This window comes from Macaca thibetana, chromosome 6 (assembly GCF_024542745.1).
Source record: "Macaca thibetana thibetana isolate TM-01 chromosome 6, ASM2454274v1, whole genome shotgun sequence".
In the NCBI taxonomy this organism is placed as follows: domain Eukaryota; kingdom Metazoa; phylum Chordata; class Mammalia; order Primates; family Cercopithecidae; genus Macaca; species Macaca thibetana.
In genome coordinates, this window is record NC_065583.1 from 167,534,434 (window position 1) to 167,554,495 (window position 20,062).

Below are 20,062 nucleotides of genomic sequence, written 5' to 3' on the forward strand. Positions count from 1 at the left end.
ACTTGTTCAGCTCACTCAGGAGTGACAGATACTAGTTTGTGGTGAATTGCATTTTGAGAAAAGACAGAACTTAAATAACGGAAGGAAAACAAAATTCATCTTATCATCCTGCCTGGCAAGACTCTAACATCACCTACTTCCAAATTTGTATCAATAAATATAAGAGCTATTTGACTGTCTGTTTTACAATTATTCCCACTTTTTTACTGTCTTTGAAAAAGGAACAGGATGCTAGCCGAATTTCAAGAGACTCTACTCTTCAAAAAACTGCGTTTCCCTAGTTAATGGCAGGTCACACAGTCAGGGGTCCACCCTCATCCTGAAGGATCAGTGTACGGCCGCAGGATGTGTTACCAAACACAGTCTCAGTCTCTGACCAGCGCGACCTGCACTGCATGGTGAATTAGCAAACAGCACTCACTACACTTGGAATACAAATTCTTCTCTTGTTTTTGCAAACCAAAAGGAAAACCTGTATTTGAGCATTTGTATCTAAAATGCACGTTGTGATCTCATAACATTGGTTCAGGGTAGTGTGGAGCCATGGTAGAGGCTCTCTGTGGAAAGAGGAAACTGTGCATCAATCTGCCTATCATTACTCAGTTTTCTCCTTATCTGCAAAAGCAGATGTGGTTTGCTGGAACAGACACAGGGTATGGAATGACCCCCCGAGAGTCATTTACTGGCTCTCTGAGGCTATGGTGGGCCCTCCTTGAAACACCCTCTGGAGTTGGCTCAAACACTTTCCGACAATGTTCTTGTTTAATAAGTCCTTAAATTGTTTCTTCTTCCTCCCACTTTTTCTTCTTTCTGTGTCATTCCTGACATCCGTGGTAGCTGTGGTTTAAAGTTTCATCTCATCATTTATTGTCTCTCTAGTTGGTTCTGAAACCCCCCTCAGACTGTTCCTAAGTAAACCTGCTTACCACTCGCCGTGGAAAGATGACCGTCCAGCCAAGAGCTTACCATTGTTTTTCTAAAGCAGAAAGTCAAATCCTGTTGAATATTGCTAGCATTTAATTGATTGTTTTCTTTTTGCAACCACTGTTTATTTTTTTTTTCAGTATAGTGTAATGCAGTGATCCCTAAACTTTTTGGCACCAAGAACCAGTTTCATGGAAGATAAGTTTTCCATCAACTAGGGGTGGATAGAGGGGATGGTTTAGGGATGAAACTGTTCTGCCTCAGATCATCAGGCATTAGATTCTCATAAGACGTGTACAACTTAGATCCCTTACATGCACAGTTCACAGCAGGGTTCCCGCTCCTATGAGAGTTTAATGCTGTCACTGATCTGATGGGAGGCAGAGCTCAGGAGGTAACATTCATTTGCCTGCTGCTCACCTTCTGCTGTGTGGCCTGGCTCCTAACAGGCCGTGCACTGGTACTGGTCCATGTCCTGGGGGTTGGTGACCCCTGGTCTAATGGATTCAGGACTTTCCATCCCCCTCCGTCATTGCTAGTTATGTGAATTTAGACAAGTTATTAAATCTCTGGGCTTTAGTATCCTCATCTATGAAATGGGAAGAATAGCACATCACCTAGCTCTGTGATTCTTGTGAGTTCAATGGGGATATAAAGCACCAAGCACAGATCTTGGCACAAGAATTAGCATTCTACAGATATTAGCTGTTTTTATTATAAACTCAACCTTCAGCTGGAAACCATAAAAGATCTTTCTTCCTTTGTAACTTCTTATTTTTTGGCTCAGGACTTCTGAGAAACTGGAGCTATTTACTATGTGGTTTTCATGCCATTTGTCCCCAAGTTAATAGCAGAAGTGGGTAGTAGTGAGTATATTTGATAAATCTTGGTGGACTCTGCCTCATGCCTCCTGCATGTGTGCTGGTAACCTAAGTCCCAGGCTAGACACCTTTGGACCCTTACGCCTTCTCTCTTTGTTTTCCCCATTTTAGGTGGGGTTTCTTCTTGCTGTTTTTGTTATTGTTGCTTGTTTTGTACAATTCCCAAACTCTAGTTTTGTTTAGCCAGGGTGCAGGACCCATTTCAAAATAATTTAGCCTCTTCTTTAGAATTAGACATGCCAGTGATTATTTTCTTTATACATGGTTTTGAAATTGTTCCGTATCTTTGCTTTTGGGGCCTGCTTTATCAAGTAATTCTTTTTTGGAGACTTACGGTGAACACAAACTTAACTGCCCCCCCCCCCGCCCCCAGTATTTTCTTTATGTTCCAAAAACACAAATTACAGATGTGTAATCTGCTGTTTTTGTGAGCATCTCTCCAGGATATTAAAGCATACTCTTAGAGTAAAGATATCTAATCTCCATCTTTTACAATGTTAATGCAATTCAAGTTGTTTTTTTTTTTTTAAATAGTCATTTAGGGTGAAAGCAATAGTGACTTAAGAATATGTTTGACAGTTTATAAATTAAAATCACCTCAGTATATTACTTGATATACTTCAATGACTTAACAGTGTGTTGTACTGAAGGGAAAAGTATCATACATAAACCATTTAGAATATTTTTAAAATTTTAGAATATTTTTAAAAATTTTTTTAAAAAATTAGAATATTTTTAAAACATAAAGTTGGATTAAATTAAAACATTTTGTGAAAATATCAAATATAGGTATTGATTGAAAATTGACAATAGTCTTCCTGGACAGAATAACAGAGTAGTCAATGCCAACCCTTTGTCAATGTCTGAAGTCAACTTCTGCATTTCAGACCTTAGATGATTCCGTTTATGTGTCTTACTCTCAACATTAATGGCTTATCTTGCAGCCACATATATTTTAGTTGTCCTGCCAGTAGCATGTTATTATTGCAATGCAATTGTATCTGGAAAAGTACAAGGCCAACTGAATTGCCCCCAAAAACTAATTGTTCCTGAAAATGTGTCTTTGTGAATATACTTATTGTCTGTATCTTTCCATTAATTTTGGACACCAAAGGTTACTGCCACAGTTATCCTAGTTTGTACCATAAAATTAAGATACTTGCTGATTGAATGAATAGCATTTAGAAATAGAGAAGAATAAAACCTTGTGATTAGATTTTTAAAAGCAAATATTAGGGAGTATGTATATCTCAACATGTACTCTCTCTATTATCACTGGTTTCAAACTGGAGGTTAGGAAGCTGAAACTTCAAATGCTCTATGTAAAATTCAGTTGATAATGTATATTTCCTAAACTCCTAATGAGCTTGGTGATTAAGTAAAGGCTTTGTCATAATTTTGTCATTTCTTTATCCCCATTTTAAAGCTAATTGTGAGACCAGAGAACTACAAAGCAATGTCTCCATCCCAATACTCTTCCCTCCTCTAAATGTATTACCAAGCAACCCAGAAATCAGAAAATCAGAGTTGTTTTTCACCATTCCGTGGTCACCATAGTAACAGAAATTGCTAAAGCTAATTCCAGACCCACCTTACAGTTTTAATCTTTATTTTTGTTCCCAGCAATGAAAACAGTTTTAAAGTCCCTAGTAAAAGCACATACCTTATGTCAAAGTCACAGGAATGGATATAAGTTAAGTCAAATAATTTTGTTGTCTTGCACACAAATAGGATTGTAGACTGCTATATTCTGAGTCACATTTCATCTTTTTAATCCTATTTTCTCCCTCTCTTTCTGAAGGTTATGTAAGAATTTGCAAATAAAAAGTAATACATATTGCTCTAAAATGTACTGCAAATATTTGCTGCCTATGTTTGATGGTATTAACGTCACATTAACTTGAGCCCTAATTTATCTCAGGATACTTGAGTGTGCAGTCATACCAGTGCCTTCCCATTAGTTAGAATCTGTGTATGACACTGAGTTTCCCAACAGTGTAGATCATTAAGCTGCTCACAGGGCCTCCCAATTGCCCTATAGGAACCAGGTATTATCTAAACAAAACCATGTCTCTTTGGATGAAGTACTGAGCAGGCAAGACCAAAAGGGAATGACATGAATGTTGAGATGTTTTCCCTCTTTTCTGTTTTTTCCCAGAGCCAAACTTTGTTTCATCTTATGACATCGGAAATTTTACCTACTTCTTTTTCCGAGAAAATGCAGTAGAGCATGACTGTGGGAAAACAGTGTTCTCCAGAGCTGCCCGGGTGTGCAAGAATGATATTGGTGGGCGCTTCCTGCTGGAAGACACCTGGACCACATTCATGAAGGCTCGCCTGAACTGCTCCCGTCCTGGGGAAGTCCCCTTTTACTACAACGAATTGCAGAGCACTTTCTTCCTGCCTGAGCTGGATTTGATCTATGGCATCTTTACCACCAATGTGTATGTAACTTGAAATAATTTTTCTCCCCTCTCTCTTACTCATTCTGAATAAGTCTTTTGTTCTTTGACCTCTGAGGTCTTAAATTTGCTTTAAAGAAAATCTTTCTTATTTTACTGGGCTAAACAGACAAAAAAAGAGGACTTTTCAATGAACTACCTTTAGACAGATACGTGATTTGTGAGATTGGTATTAGGAAAAATACTCCAAATCAAGAAAGTTTGTGTCAGTCTTTAGGATATAGTGACATTAAATTATTCTACTATAAATTGCTCCTTCCTGATTTGCCGTTGTGTTCTGGACACTTTTTGAAATACTGGTACATATTATATGTATATTTTTTTCTATCTGCAAGTCATGCATTTGTGTATAATGAAAATAGTGTTGTCTGGAGAATCTGAAATCTTTGAGATAACATGATTCTTGCTTAAACCTTGCTCATATTTGAAAGGCACATTTTCCATGGCTGCATTTTATGTCAATTATACTTTTAAAATATTTTTATAAAAATTATAGTATGTTTTGTTTGGGGGTGGGACAGGGAGATACTCCTAACTTTAGAATGAACAATATTTGGGCTGGCTTCAGCCTATGAAGTTTTCTGATCTCCTTCACTCTTAGTCTAGTGGACTATCACATGTCCCCAAGGTTATTTCCCATCCTTAGCTGATATGCTGTGTAAGATTCAACAAGAGCACACGCCAAACCCAGGAATCAAAGATCACATTGAGACTCTCAGCGTCACTTTCCTACACATTGGCTGTGGTGCTGCTGATCCTACACTATGGGTTCTGATTTGGATCACCTTTGAAATCTCTTGTCTTGTGACTTAACACTTTCTGCAAAAGCCAAATATTTGTATCCAAAGTAAAGGATCCAAATCTAGTTGGGTTGGAAGTGCTGATAAATGAGGTAGGATGACCAAAAGTCCTGAATTGCCTGAGATTATCCTGGTTTTAGTATTGATGACAGCCCTGTAACTAAGGACACCTCTTATTCCTGGGTGAACCAGGACAGATGATCACCCTAGGATGTCCTCTCTGCTTCCTAAGTGTTTTAATTTACTTTTTCATCTCTTGGGCATCAGATGCCTGCTCATGAGTGGCATTTCTAAAACGTCACTTTACCTGCAGCTTATTTCCTCATTAACCTTCTCTTCCTGGTCTCTCAACTGCTTAACTTGGGTGTTAATATTTGCTTAATAACACCTTTTACCCCCCATGAAGAGTCTTCTTTCTGACATGAGGTTAGAAAAGTAAGGCTAGTTTGGATGGCTCCACACATACCCTTTACTCCCCATGGCCATATTTGTTTTCGTAAATCTGATCTTCAACCCAGAGGTTATTTCTTCTCTTTGGTAAGTTTCTTTAAAAAAATCAGTCTATAGTTTCTGAAGCTGATTTTCTTTCCAAAACCTTGTTTAAAAACTAGTGTAGGTCGCACAAGATAAGTGTGCATTTGCTCAGTTGACATCAGTTTTATGCACAAGCGGAGTCCGGTTTACTTAGCTCTTCATTCCGCTGGCTCTGGGCAAAACAAAACAAAACAAAACAGAACACCAATTTCAGAAGTTATAAAAGTACCATGCCTGAAACATTCCAAGATGGTATATGGTCAATTTAGATAGTTGCAAAAATAAGTTTCAGACTATTCTGGACTATTTGTTTAGTGTTGCAAATTCCCATCATGTCAGAAGTCACCCAATGTACAGAATCTATATTTTTAGAGATAGAAGTGTCACATCTCCCCTTTCTCCTTGGAATACTAATTTGTGTTAGGTCTTGGGAATGCATTTCTAATACGCCCATCTCAAATTTCACAATATTTTCCACCTCCTTTTTGTGTCTCAGACAACGTTTGCTTCAAATGGAAAGAAAATGAGGATCAGAGATACTATGAATTAGAAAGCTGTCTAATACTGGGCTGAGCTTCAGGGCTTAGAATATTGCTTTGCCTCTGTACATTCATCAAGGTTTCTCAGCTCTAGAGGAATGGGGAAAAGATGACCGTTTTGACTCCTGTCCCTAGCATGACTGTGTAGTTTTCTCAATCACTTGAGTATGGGTTGGCCTGAAGGAAATGGTGTGCTGCTACAGTGGAGTCTCTAAAGATTTGGCTTTTTTCCTAGATATCTAAAAATGGTGGCTCACCATTATAGTTGTTTATAGTGTAGAGATTGTAGTAAAGTATTACTATGTATAGATATGGATATACAGATAGTAAAGTTGCTGTGGGGGGTAGGTTTTTTTATTGCTCTTCTAAATTTTTACCTTGATTGCTGATAGAAGCCAGGTTGGAACAGGTGGCTGCAGGTCTGTCATCCAAGTGAGCTTGTTCATACTGATTCCAGCTTTAAGCCTACTCATTCTCAAGGTCATGATCTAGACCTGGCCTGCCCTCGCCTGCCCACAGGTCTGGAGACCCTGTAGAAGTGAGTGAATAATTACTTCCTGTAGACAATCCCATCCTAGGAAGAGGGGGCAGGGCAGAGGGAGGAGCACAGCGGAGTCACACAGGCTCACCCTTTGCCCCCAGAGCACAGCAAGTGAAAGGGTAGAGAGGCAGGCATGGGGTCTACTATACCAATTGTGCTCACCAGGGGATGGCACAGGGGACAGGAGGAGGTGTTCCCACAACACTATTAAAGGATGTTCACACTGGCAACTACTGGGACATCCAGGGGAGTCTCTGGGTGACACCAGAGCCCAGGTCAGCCCATTCAGTCCTGGTGGTTGTAGTGAACAGAGAAACATTATGCCAGCAGGAAGAAGATTAGGTTCTTCCTTTACCTGGAAGCCGCCTGGCAACCTGGGGCCCCATGCAAAGCAGGTACAAATCCTGCTTCATTTCTCTGCAGCCTGTGACTTGGGCTAAGCAACCTCTCTGTGCTACTGTTTTTTGATCTGTAAGTCAGGGTCTTCTCAGGATCTATAGGTTCTCTGTGAGAAATTAGATGATCCCTATCAAGTGCTTAGCAGGGGGCGTAAGGAGATACTGTTATTATTCATAATATCCCCACTTTGCCTGCCTCTGCACCTGGCCCAAGGCATGCCTGGATGGGATGTCCTGCGTCTAGCCATTCTTACTCCAGCATACTTGTTTTCTTTTCCTTATTAAAGCCTACTCACATGTTCAAAGGCCAGTGTCTTCCCTGTCCTTGTGTTTTAACTTCTCCCATTCTCTCTAGGGATAATGAAGAGTCAAAACAGCAAACTGAACAACCCATAGCTGGTGTTCGCCCCTTTGCTTTCCAGCGCTGGGTCCTGTATGCATCATGTTGGGCCTTGTCCTTGGTGCTGGACTTCTGGAGAAAATGCAGAAGGCCCTCAATACTCTCAAGGCCCTACCTTTCCATAAGGATGTGTTTACTGTCTGCCCTCCTGAAGTAGAATCCTGTCTACTTCACCCAGAGATATTGCAAAGGATTGGAAATCCTGGCATTTGGGGCCAGCCTGGGGTTCAAGTCCAGTTTCCTCATTTAGTAGCTGGCTGACATTGGGGAAGGGTCTTGTCCTCACTGTGCCTGGTTTTCCTTACCTGTGAATTTCCTTCACCTTATGAGGATTAAATGAATGGGAATTAGTAAAGTCCTTGGAATAGTGCCTAGCTCCTATTCAGTATTTATCAAATCAAACAAATATAAGGTAGGTATTTCAGTTTTGGAGTTTGTTTGACTTTTCCTTTGATGCAGGAAAAAAAAATGGATGAGAAGTGCATGTAGTATTGTCTCAGAGCAAGATAAACTATATGTAAGCTTTCTCCTTTTATCTCCACTTCCCCTTCGAGAACCCAAACTGAGCTCAAAATGTGAATTTACTTAACCAAATAATGTTGCTGTTTCCATACTTAGTCAGAGGGCACTGACCTTCTGAGGGCTCCCACTTATGACTTACTTTCAGAGCCTGAATTCTAAATTACGACTTCAGGATTTCATAGGTCAGTGCTATGTCAGATTTTTCTCTTTGACCCTTTGAATTTAAAATCTGTTTTAAATTAAAAGAAAATATGAAGAGTCAGACAGTCACTTTTCCTAAAATACTTTGAGTTGATTTTTTTTAAAGGATGACAAATAAGACAAATATCTGGGTTAAAATACACACACACACACACACACACACACACAACAGCTTGCCCTGCTGCTGGGCAAAGTGACCAGATAGGTCAGGAAGGGAATTGTTTCAGGCTGATGAAAGATGCCATCCGCTGGAGAAGAATGTCTTTTTCTTCCAGAATTTGAAAGGTGAAGCAGATAGCTCTTCAGAATCCCTCTGGCCTCTGTTGCAGCTGAGTGAATTAATCCTGGCTGACAGAATTACAAGTGTGGTAAATGCTAACTAGCCTGGCTTCTATACCAAGATGTTTGTTCCTCCACAGGGGAGCCCCCTTCACGCTCTGACTTCATCCTTTTGGGATGTTTAAGAGACTGTGGCCTTGAGACCTCTGGAAGCTGTTCCAGGTCACAGCTGCTGCCTACTCCATAGGGGAGGTCAGCAGGTGCTGCTGAGCTCTCTGATTGCCTTCTCCTCTCTCTCCCTCGGCTCCCAGGAACAGCATCGCGGCCTCAGCTGTGTGCATCTTCAACCTGAGCGCCATCGCACAGGCCTTCGCAGGGCCCTTCAAGTACCAAGAGAACTCGCGCTCGGCCTGGCTACCGTATCCGAACCCAAACCCCAACTTCCAGGTAATTTTCAGGGGGCAAAGGGGCACTGTCGACATCCCCCATGAAGAATGCAGAAGCCTTGTGTAGACAGGCCAGGGTAATTTAAACCGCGGTGCAGGCACCATGCCGCTGTCTCCCTCGCCCCTCACGGACAGCCCCACACTCTGCTGGCTAATGTCCATAGACCGAGGCCTTTTGTGAACTGTGGCGCCTGGACCCAAAAAGGGCCTTTTGTCAGCTGTGATGCCTGAGACAGGGCGGAAAAAGGCCAGCATTCTGCAGCACGTTAGGAATCCAGGCTTCAATTAGTACTAATGATGCTGGGCTCTGTGTCCTCAGAATCTCTGATCCCTAATGAATGACATTCTAATGAATGGGGTTCAGGGCACAGAGCAGTGGAGACACACAAACAGGATTAGAGCGCTAATTGGCAAATGTGGCGGGATTCCCTGTTGGGAAGGACAGAATGTGATGCCGGCAGCTGAGGAAAGAAAAGGAGGTGGAGGCCGTTCATCTGTTATCACAAAACTGCAGGAGGTTCAAGCTTCCAAGGCTTTGTGAGCTATCCATCTCCCGGTGTTCAGAAGAAGCTGGGACCTAAAGAGATGAAGCAATTTACTCATGTTTGGTGAGCTGGCAGGTGTATTAGTCAGCTTGGACTGCTGTAACAAAACACCACTGACCGGGTAGCTTAAAAAAGACACATTGTATTTTCTTACAGTTTTAGAAACTAGACCTTCAAGACAAAAGTGTGAACAGGGTCATTTTCAGATGTGGGCCCTCTCTTCCTGGCTAACAGGTGGACATCTTGCTGTGTTCTCACATGGTGGAGAGAGAGACACCTTTGGGGTATCTCTTCCTGTTTCGAAAGGGCACCAGCTTCACTGGGCCAGGGCCCCACCCTCATAACCTCACTTACCCTCATTTACTACCATTAAGACCCCATCTGCATATACAGCCACACTGGAGAGTAGGAATTTGGGTGGTTTATAGACATTGGGCCCATAGCTGCAGGCTTCCCTGGAGGGCCTTCTGACAGCTTTCTTAAGATCATCATCATCATCATTATCATGGCTGTCATTTTTAGCACCAGCAAGTCCCAGACCCTGTGCTAGATGTTTCAGATAGATCAGCTTGCACACTGGCGGCAGTGCTGTGGTGGGTAATGCCTTCTCCATGTGCAGGGTAGGACATTGGGCCTGGGGGAGATCACCTGGCCAGGGCCACACACCTGATTAGTAGCCAAGGGAGGATCCCGACCTCATCCTCAGATGCAAAATCCTAGCCTATTCCAACTAAATGACCATTAGTTACTATTACTAATCAGTGGTAGAAGTGGGTCCTGTATCTGGAACTCCCACAGTTGGGAGTATGGAAAGGTTCGATGATTTTACACTTTACTTTGATTTTTGCAAGGACCGTTCAATTATGGTTGTTTTGAAGGAGTTTTGTGTTTGTTGTTGTCTTTAAGTTTTTGAAGGAGCATGGGATTAAAAATAGGATGGCTGGCTTACATGTCGTCTTGCCATGTGCTGCTTTCCTTGAGCAAATTATGTGCATTTTTATCACATATCTATCTATTATGCATCTTTATTGCATGTTTCCATCAAAAAAAGGGGAGAGGGATAAAAATGCATGCATATAGTTTAGGAGTAAATGTTGATAACACTGATTAATGTGCATTGTTTACTGTGTAAAATATTTGATAAATACAATTCTTAGGGGCTGGACACAGAGGCTCATGCCTGTCATCACAGTGCTTTGTGAGGCCAAGGCAGGAGGATCTCCTGAGGCCAGGATTTGGAGCCACGCCTAGGTAACAGAGTGAGACCCTATCTCTACAAAAATAATAATAAAAAAAAATTAACCAGGCATAGGGGCACACACCTATAGTCCTAGCTATCTGGGAATCTGAGGTGGAGGATTGCTTGAGCCCAGGAGTTCAATCAGTGAGCTATAATCCATCCACTGCACTCCAGTCTGGGTGACAGAGCAAGACCCTGTCTCTAAAAATACAAAAATGAATCATTTATTTGGTGCTTTCTACGTATCACATGTTGTGTAAATGCATATTTTGTCTCCTTTTCTCCTCTTGCGTACAGGAAATACTCCTTTTAAGAAAGTCCTTTGTATAATAAAATCCTGAAGGTTAAATAAGTAATAATGCTTACTGGATTTATAATGTATTTTCAATACACTGATGTTTTTATTGCAAAAGTCTTTACTCTGAACAGCCTGGCTTAGTAAACTTCATAGCCCCTTACCACCTCCAGGCGGTGGATAACTTGTAGCCCGTTCATCTGGATACATTTCCAGCACAGAGCAAATCTCATTTCCTAAGGCCAGGAGCGCCTGGTTTTATAATGCCAGTGTCCCACTGAAGGGCTTGCTCTCATTATGGGATGGAAGCCGGTCCATGTAGCATAATGAATGAAGCATGCAGAAATTGGCGTGTGTTTCAGGCAGGAAGCTTGCATTGCTGAGCGTCTCTTCTCTGAGTATTATTTAAGACTCCAGTGGAGCTCAAGTTACAGATTATGGTGGTTCTTTGTATAACTCCTAGTACAAGTATGTAGCAAGTGGTTTCTTTATGTTTACTCTATTTGATAACCACACTGGCAAAGTATCCTCACTGACATTCATGAAACCATCCAGACTGGCATAGAGTGAGAATTCAATTCGAACTAAGGATCCCTCCCCAGACATGTATAAGAGGCCTTATGTTTGCAATAACCAACAACGGAAAGTGGTTAGATTTTTAAAATTCTTGTTTTTCCTACTGACATTTAGAAGTTTGTGCAGTACTTACATCCTAGAAGTAGCTAATTAATCAGAGAAGCAGAAAGTAGATTTGGATTCAGGAAGAAGAATGGGTTAGGAGAGATGGTGCATGATATTTCAACATTTTATATAGAAATCTCAAAACAGTAACAAAACAACAAAAAGTCACTTTTCTCAGACGAAATATGTAAACCACTCTAGGTGGTGCTTCAGAGCCCTGCCCTCTTAGAGACTGCAGTCCTCAAAGTCATCCAGATCCTGACCCTCAGTAAGACACACGACAATCACTGATGTAAAACGTCACCCAGGCCCAGTGGCACAGCTGAGCTGTGACAGACTCCAGAATTTCCTGTGCAACTTTGATTAGTGTCAGTCAGAAAGGATGGAGTTGAAATGGACAAATAGACCCTCAAATGTAGTTAAGTGGATGAGGAGGCAGTTGTTGGAGGAGCAAGTGCAGGGATCTGACCCTGTCCATTAGAACCCTTTGATACGCAAAGCAGGTATTTTTTGTTTTGTTTTGTTTTGTTTTTGAGACAGAGTCTTGCTCTGTTCAGCCCAGGCTGGAGTGCAGTGGTGTGATCTCAGCTCACTGCAACCTCCACCTCCTGGGTTCAAGCAGTTCTCTGCCTCAGCCTCCCAAGTAGCTGGGATTACAGGTGCCCACCACCACACCCCGCAAATTTTTGGATTTTTAGTACAGACGGGGTTTCACCATCTTGACCAGGCTGGTGTTGAACTCCTGACCTGGTGATCCACTTGCCTCGGCCTCTCAAAGTGCCAGGATTACAGATGTGAGCCACCACCCCCTGGCCCGCCCAGCATGTTTGCAGCAAGATGCAAGGGAGTGAGTGCACGAAGGGGCTGATCAAATTGGGCACTCCTGCAGGAGGTTAGGTGATTGTGGGCTTGACCACCATGTGCTAGTGTGCTAGAACAAGAATGGATTTGTTGTCCTAGAAACAAGTAAATAAACAAAAGTGCAAATATTTATTATCATTTAAAAAAATAGTAGAATTACTGACGAATTACTTGAAGAGATGTTGGCATGAAAACTGGTTGTGGATTGTAGGGCACATGAGAGCTTGGCTGTGCTTTTACTATCTTTATTGTTTTCTTCTTGCATGGTGAACCCAGGGCGTCACACTGTGTCCCACACAGACACAATGGGAGTTCAGCATAAAAGGCAAGGCTAGAAAATTTTCAGGTATTAGAGAGCTCGGTGGGTTGCTTACAATCCAATACATAGGTTCTATAACTCTGAATGCTCTTCCAACTATTTGAAATAGAAGCACTGGGTGGAGTATTCATTATAGCCAGCAAAAAGAAACCAAGAAGCAGTAGAGTATACCTCAAAACCAATTATTGGCAATTCTGGCAGTCACAAATAAGATTGATACATGCAGACATAAAAATAAAGATGACAAGGCATGGTGAGTGATCCTGCCTCACCCCTGCCACTGAGAACTCCCTGTTAGGTCTCCAATTTCTCTGAGTTCCTTAAGAACAGCAAGAGATTTTCATTTTTATATTATGCCTCCTGGTTTTCATGCTACCAATTTTTTTTTTAAACACTGTACTTACAAAACATGACCTGTGTGCAAACTTCACCCAGAAGGTAGGCAGCTAATTGCCACTGTACTTTAGATATCACCACTGATTTCAGGAATATACACCATCGCACGTAACGCCATGCTCAGAACTAGCACTCACCTGCGTAGACATTAGATCAAGCCTAGGAGAGCTCTTTTTCATTTTGCAAAACATGTGTTGACAGGTAAGGACATGTCCCTGACCTCCAAATGTTACTGTTCAATAATGTAATTATATAAGACTTCCTAGCACATCCCCTCACCCCCCAATTACGACTGCTCGCATATTCACTCAGTGTTTTCTTCCCTTCTTTGTTTATACACTCATTTCCCTCTGGTCACTGAAACTCAACAGACCATAGAATTGCTGTCCTGCTCCAAGACCAATGCATTTACCATTCACCATTCACCATGAGTTGAATGGCTTCTCTTTAGTGCCAGGCACATTGTGTTGTTCTTTGGCATTTATAAGGACTTTCAGTTAATTTACAAATGCTTTCCATGGATCATCTCAGCTGGTCTTGCAGTAGCCCTGAGAACTGAGCAGAGTAATTATTTTCCTAGCCGCTGGACAGACAGGTAAAGAGACAGACACTGAGAGGCCAGACCTCACCTCAGACCATGTGGCAGGAGAGTTACCACTCACCTGATTTCGTGTGGCTTGAGAGCTATGAAGCCAGAGTAGCACTTGGGTCACGGCAGGGCGGAGCCCCTCACCTAAACTCACACAGTCTTTGCCTGTGGAACACGGGGTGTCCCTGCAAGGGTGTGATACTAAATTAAGCCTTGGACTGGATGCATGAAATCCATTTAACTCTCAGATTCTCTTTGTCTACAACCATCCTATCATTTTATGGCATATGGAGCGTTTTATCAAATGCTGTAAAAATATTGTCAGGCTGGGCGCGGTGGCTCAAGCCTGTAATCCCAGCACTTTGGGAGGCCGAGACGGGTGGATCATGAGGTCAGGAGATCGAGACCATCCTGGCTAACATGGTGAAACCCCGTCTCTACTAAAAAATACAAAAAACTAGCCGGGCGAGGTGGCGGTCGCCTGTAGTCCCAGCTACTTGGGAGGCTGAGGCAGGAGAATGGCATAAACCCGGGAGGCGGAGCTTGCAGTGAGCTGAGATCTGGCCACTGCACTCCAGCCTGGGCGACAGCGAGACTCCGTCTCAAAAAAAAAAAAAAAGTCTACTTTTAAAAAAGCAATTTCCATCGTACACATATGTACCTCTCACCTGTTATAAAACCTCATATTAGATGTGACATGTTATAAACAGTTCAGGTGGCATGGGCCTGGAAATTCTTTTCCATCAAACTTACTTATGTGAAGTTCTACTGGGGATCAGTCACCATTTGTACCAGGAATTAAAGTTTATGAAAGACATGAGAAAGGTTGGTAGCAGTTTTCTGATTCTGAGCTTGGCTCTAATAAAGCTGTGCTTTCCTTTCTATCCCTCTTTTTACCTCATCCTTTCCAGAAACAGTCTTATATAACACCTGCCAGCCGCCCCACAGCACAGCTCTGAATTTATTTCCCAGCAACAGGGCTGATTTTCCCCTTGCACATCCCAGATTCATCTCTATGATACTTGCTCTATCTGAAATATCTCTCCTTCCTTCTTTCTTCTTTATTCCTTTCTACTCTCTTCTCCCTTCCTCTCCTTTCCTTCCTCATTTCCCTTACCTCCTCATTTCCCATTCTTCTTATAAATTTGCCACGTTCTTTTCCATATTCCTGGACTCTAAACCCTTTTAAATAATTTCTTCTAATTTGAAATACAAGCTCAAAGCAATAAGGCGAGCACAGTATTTTTGTAGCCCATGTGAACGCTGTTCTGCTTTACAGATTAGAATGACCTAATGCTATCACCTTGAAATCTATGTCTTGCTTACAGACCCCCTGCTACAGTAGAAAAACTAATACATCTCTATGAGATTCTTGATTGTTGCATTTTCAGTTTGCTACCTGATTGATTAGACAGATATAATAGTATGTGTTTAGCCATGCAGCTTTCAAGTGACTCGACAGAAAAGGAGGAGTTTCTATGCATCTACTGTTTAAAGTTAGCAATTACTCCCACTTTCATTTTTTTTTTAACTTCTGATCACTTCATTTATGAGGATGTTGGGAGACTCCCAAGATATGAGTTCAAATCTAACATGAAAAGGATGCTAAGGACAAGGGCTGCAGGAAGAATGGAGAAGCAGACATGTTTGCATACTTCAATCATGGATTGTGGCTTACTGGATTTCCAAGTGACTCTCCAGCTAGGATGGCCACAGCCAGCTGTGCGTGTCCAGGCTGCTGGCTCTGGTAACCCGGCCTGTCTTCCCTTGCAGTGTGGCACCGTGGACCAGGGCCTGTACGTGAACCTGACGGAGAGAAATCTGCAGGATGCTCAGAAGTTCATTCTGATGCATGAGGTGGTGCAGCCGGTGACCACAGTGCCCTCCTTCATGGAGGACAATAGCCGCTTTTCCCACGTGGTCGTCGACGTGGTGCAGGGCAGAGAAGCGCTCGTCCACATCATCTATTTGGCCACAGGTAGGAGCTCTGCCCTCCTCTGAGGGGTTTTCTACCATCTTCTGATTTTGTGTTTTAGATTTAGATTCTAAACATGCAATTTCAATTTCAAGCTTTACGTCTGCTGTCTCTTCCTGCAACCAGCAAAACCCGTGATGCTCACTTATCTTCCTCAGCCTCTGTGCCTCTCTTTGGAAAGCTCAATTTATTTTCACTACATTAGTCATAACTTTAATTGGAAAGACAATGGCTTGTTTCTTTGCTATTATTCCTCACATATTCATAAAGTAAGTCTTTTCTTGGCAAGAGCATTTGAATTTGGATAATTTAAGACAAAGGTATGCTTTGTTGGAAGACATTGCTGAGTGAAATATTATCTTGGGATTGTCATGGTGATTTCTCATTTGTTCAAAAACAGTGCCTTCAGCAAAATATTTGCATGGATGGTGGTGCATGGCAGTGTTCAAAGAATATGTTTTGGGGCATAAATAATGGAACATTTACAGCAAATATAGGCAGCGATACTTTGAAATTACAAATAACAATTAGATCTCTTCAGTTTCCAAAGAAACTAGAGTGTAGAAGGCATGTTCCATGTCAGTTTATTACACAGACAGCTCTGAGTGTGTGAGGCCAGCCTTAGGGACCTGGCTCAGCTCTGTGGACTTGTCCCTCTCTTTCCTGCCTTCAGGTCCCCAGACAGAGCCATCTCACGGTGGAGTCTGCCCCTCTCCATTCTTTGTCCAGTATTCTGTATAATTGTCATTTCTCATGGAGCACAATTACTGTTTTTGTTGCTGACAATAATATATTTTTTTGGTGAAAGAACTTCTCAATTCCAAATTACATATTTACCACATATTTACCAGTTAGTTGTTTTTTTGTTTTTGTTTTTGTTTTTTTTTTCCATGAAGTTGCTACTATGTACTGAATCTTTACTATTTGTGGAGTTCATTTGAAGCACTGGGAAGTAAACTGGTGAACACACAGGCATCACCTGCCCTGCTGGACCTTACGTTCTAGTGGGGACAGCAGATACTAAACAGACCGGTCAGTAAGACGCCAGGGAGGTGATGGCGAGCAGACACAGCAGACACACAGAGAGGGAGGTGGCCCCAGGTGCCCAGCAAGCTCCTGCATTTGCTTGTCAGCATCAGTCTCCACTAGGAAGTGATGATGAAGCTGAGCAAGGACTGAGCAGGTGGGGCCAGCCCTGCACCCATAAGGGAAACAATCAATGAGCCAGATGTGGGAATGGCCGGTGGCAGGCAATGCCACTGAGTGGTCAGGTAAGGACAGATGTGACCACTGAGTGAGCAGATGGAGGCCACAGCTACCTCTCAGGGCCAGTTTGTGGGAAGAGGAAGAAGTGGAGAGGAGGAGGAGCACTGGCTGAAGTCAGATGGAACTAGCTGCTTAGGGCATCTCTTCTAGAAGCTTTTCAAGGAAGGGAAGTGGAGGATTGATGAGTTATCTGGAGGGGATGGGAGGAAAAGGAAAGGATTTCGTTGATTTTCGTTTGTTTTAAGAGAAAAGAAGGAATTACCATTGCACTGTTTTCTTGTTTATGAGACTGCAGACATTATTGTTTCTGGAATGAAATATTTATAGAAATCTCAAAAAATAGATCTGGGCACGGTGGCTCACACCTGTAATCCCAGCACTTTGGGAGGCCAAAACAGAAGGATCACTTTAGGCTAGAAGGTTGAGACCCGCATGGGCAACATAGTGGCACTGCACATCTACAAACATTTTTAAAATTAGGCAGGTATGGTGGTGCACACCTGCAGTCCCAGCTACTCTGGGGATGATTTGGAAGGATTGCTTGAGCCTAGGAATTTGAGGCTGCAATGAGCTAGGATTGCACCATTGTACTCCAGCCTGGGCAGCAAAGTAAGATGCTGTCTCAAAAAGGGGGGAAAGAATGAAAGCTCAAGACCTTCAACAAAGAGGCAGCCTGAGCTGAGCTTCCTTCTCTGCATCCTTGTCCTGTCACTTCAGTCTGCAGAAAAGCAGATGGAATAGAAGACATCCCAGCAGGAGCAAAAGGACATGTGCCACAAAGTTACTTTGCTTGGAAAAAAAGGGAGAGCAATGTAAATAAAGTAAGTACCCAGAGTTGAAATGATGAAAGAGACAAAATGAGATGAAAAGGAAGTTCACAGAGATGAGGGAATAAATAGATCAAAATGATGCTCTGTTCTACTACAAGAGTAATAATTAAACTAGAAACTTCATGGACACAAAAACACACCTAAAGCTTAGACAGAGAGTAAGTGTTTTCAGTGATTAAGGTGGAACATGTAGAAATAAAAGATAAGGTTTTAAATATGAAGGACCCACAAAGACCGTGGAACACACAGAGTGATTGGTGTCTTTGGATGAAAGAACGCTGTCTGTGGAGCTAAAAACTTGTGTCCAAAGACACTATCGAAGAAAACTACCCTGAAATAAAGGAAGAATTGAGTCTGCAGATTTCAAAACGTACTGTATTTGTGCAATATTAATTCAGAATAAATGAACACTAGCCATGTAAGTTTTTGATTTCCAAGAATACAGAAATAATTATTTAGGTATTGAGGAGGAAAAAAAAGTAACCAAAAATGAAAAAAAAGTCACATGATCTCAGGATAGTCTGTAGCTGTATAAATCTGTGAAACATGGTTATACAAAATTCTGAGAAAAAGAAAATGTGAATTGAGCATATTAGACTCACCCAGGAATAAAAAAAAGGCAGACACTCTCAAAAATGAAAATCTCAAGGAATAGAAAACCAAAAATCTCTTTTACAAACACAAAATAAGACTAATTCGGGGCTAAATTCAGCCAAATGATGTGAGAAGGTTTGAGAAAGAAAGGAAAACCAAAATAAGGGAACTCTCAATACCAGATTTCAAGTAGAACAATATATGCACACGTTAGAGGAAAATAAATGCGACTCAAGAATGTTATTCTAGGGTAATCTTTCTATCAAAAATAAAGGTACATGGAAAATTTAGGGATAATGTATCTGTGATTCCTACTTCAAAAACAGAAAACCTTGGCTGCTAGCCAAAGAAGCCAATCAGAACAAAAACCTCAGGAAAGACGTTGTGGAAAGAGGGTGAGTGAGGTGTTGGGGACCCATTTTACTACCTGAGGAAGAAGCAATAAGGTGTCACCTGAACCAAGACTCTGGGGTGCAGTGGAGCATAAGGAGCTCAGATAACAGAGAAGGACTGCTGATTGGTCAGGTCATCAGTTCAACAGCAGGTTCTTTCAGCCTTACTTGACCCTGAACCCTCAGCCATATGCTCTGCTTCAGCTACCACCATGGCTGACAGATTCCCGCGCAGGACCAGGAGGTTCTTCCAGGTGATGCTGAGCAGCTGGTGGTCAGGCGTCTGTGGCGCTTTGCTACACCTGGGCTTGGATGAGATCCCACTCTTCTGGGAGTGGGATATGGCTTCTCAAGCAGGTGCTGGAGGAGCTGGTAGCTGCAGCCCAGAAGTGCAGGAGGATGAACTCTCCGTGAAGCAAGCCTCACCCAGAGGGATGTGGGGTATGAGCAAAATGCAACTGGTGAATTCCCCTTCCATTTTCACCTCCAGGCGACTGTCCAAGGGCAGGCTCCTCATGTAGCCAAGCAAATGTCTCTTTCTGTTTCATCATAAAGGAAGAGCCCCTTGGTAACAAATCATGTAGCATCACTCCCTGCTCTTTCCTGCTCCATATTCCTTTCCCTCACCCCACAGCCCTGGGATTGCACCCCCAATAATGCATTAGCACCGAATCCTTGAATCCTTTGCTCTGTTTTCTAGGCAACCACAGTAAGGGATCCAACAATGCCTGGAGTTCATTCAACCCTGTAGAGTTTCAGGGCTCCAGATGCAGGCAGGGATAGCTAATATGTGCCATCTAGCTATGTTTAAAATTTCAGATTTTAATCTAAGCATAATTATAATTACTGAAAGTTCTGTAAAGAAAAGAAGTTACATGATATGAGGCATGTTTTCAAAGATTACTATCTATAAATCCTGGAGAATGAATCAGAGGGTAACAAAAAGGGTAGAAGGAGGGTAAAATTTGGGGTAAAATTTCTTTCTATACTAACAGTACTGTATTGCTACAGGATCTGCCATTGTATAAAAATAAGCAGGCATTCTAGATGTCATTGCATTGTAATTGAGTGAGGGAGAATAGGCTGGGGTCAAGGCTATTGAAGTCATCAAGGTGGTCTAGGAGGAGGTGAGCATGGCAGGCTCAGCCTGAA

At 42.2% G+C, this 20,062-nt stretch overlaps 1 protein-coding gene across 4 annotated transcripts in view; it reads left to right on the top strand.

Moving 5' to 3' along the window:
- The window catches only part of SEMA5A (semaphorin 5A), a 512,129-nt gene that overhangs the window by 339,727 nt on the left and 152,340 nt on the right, over positions 1–20,062 (top strand). For all 4 annotated transcript variants that reach the window (XM_050794063.1, XM_050794064.1, XM_050794065.1 and 1 more), the window contains 3 exons: positions 3,964–4,249; positions 8,793–8,928; positions 15,627–15,831. In XM_050794063.1, coding sequence (XP_050650020.1) covers positions 3,964–4,249; positions 8,793–8,928; positions 15,627–15,831 — 627 coding nt within the window. The remainder of the gene's footprint in view (positions 1–3,963; positions 4,250–8,792; positions 8,929–15,626; positions 15,832–20,062) is intronic.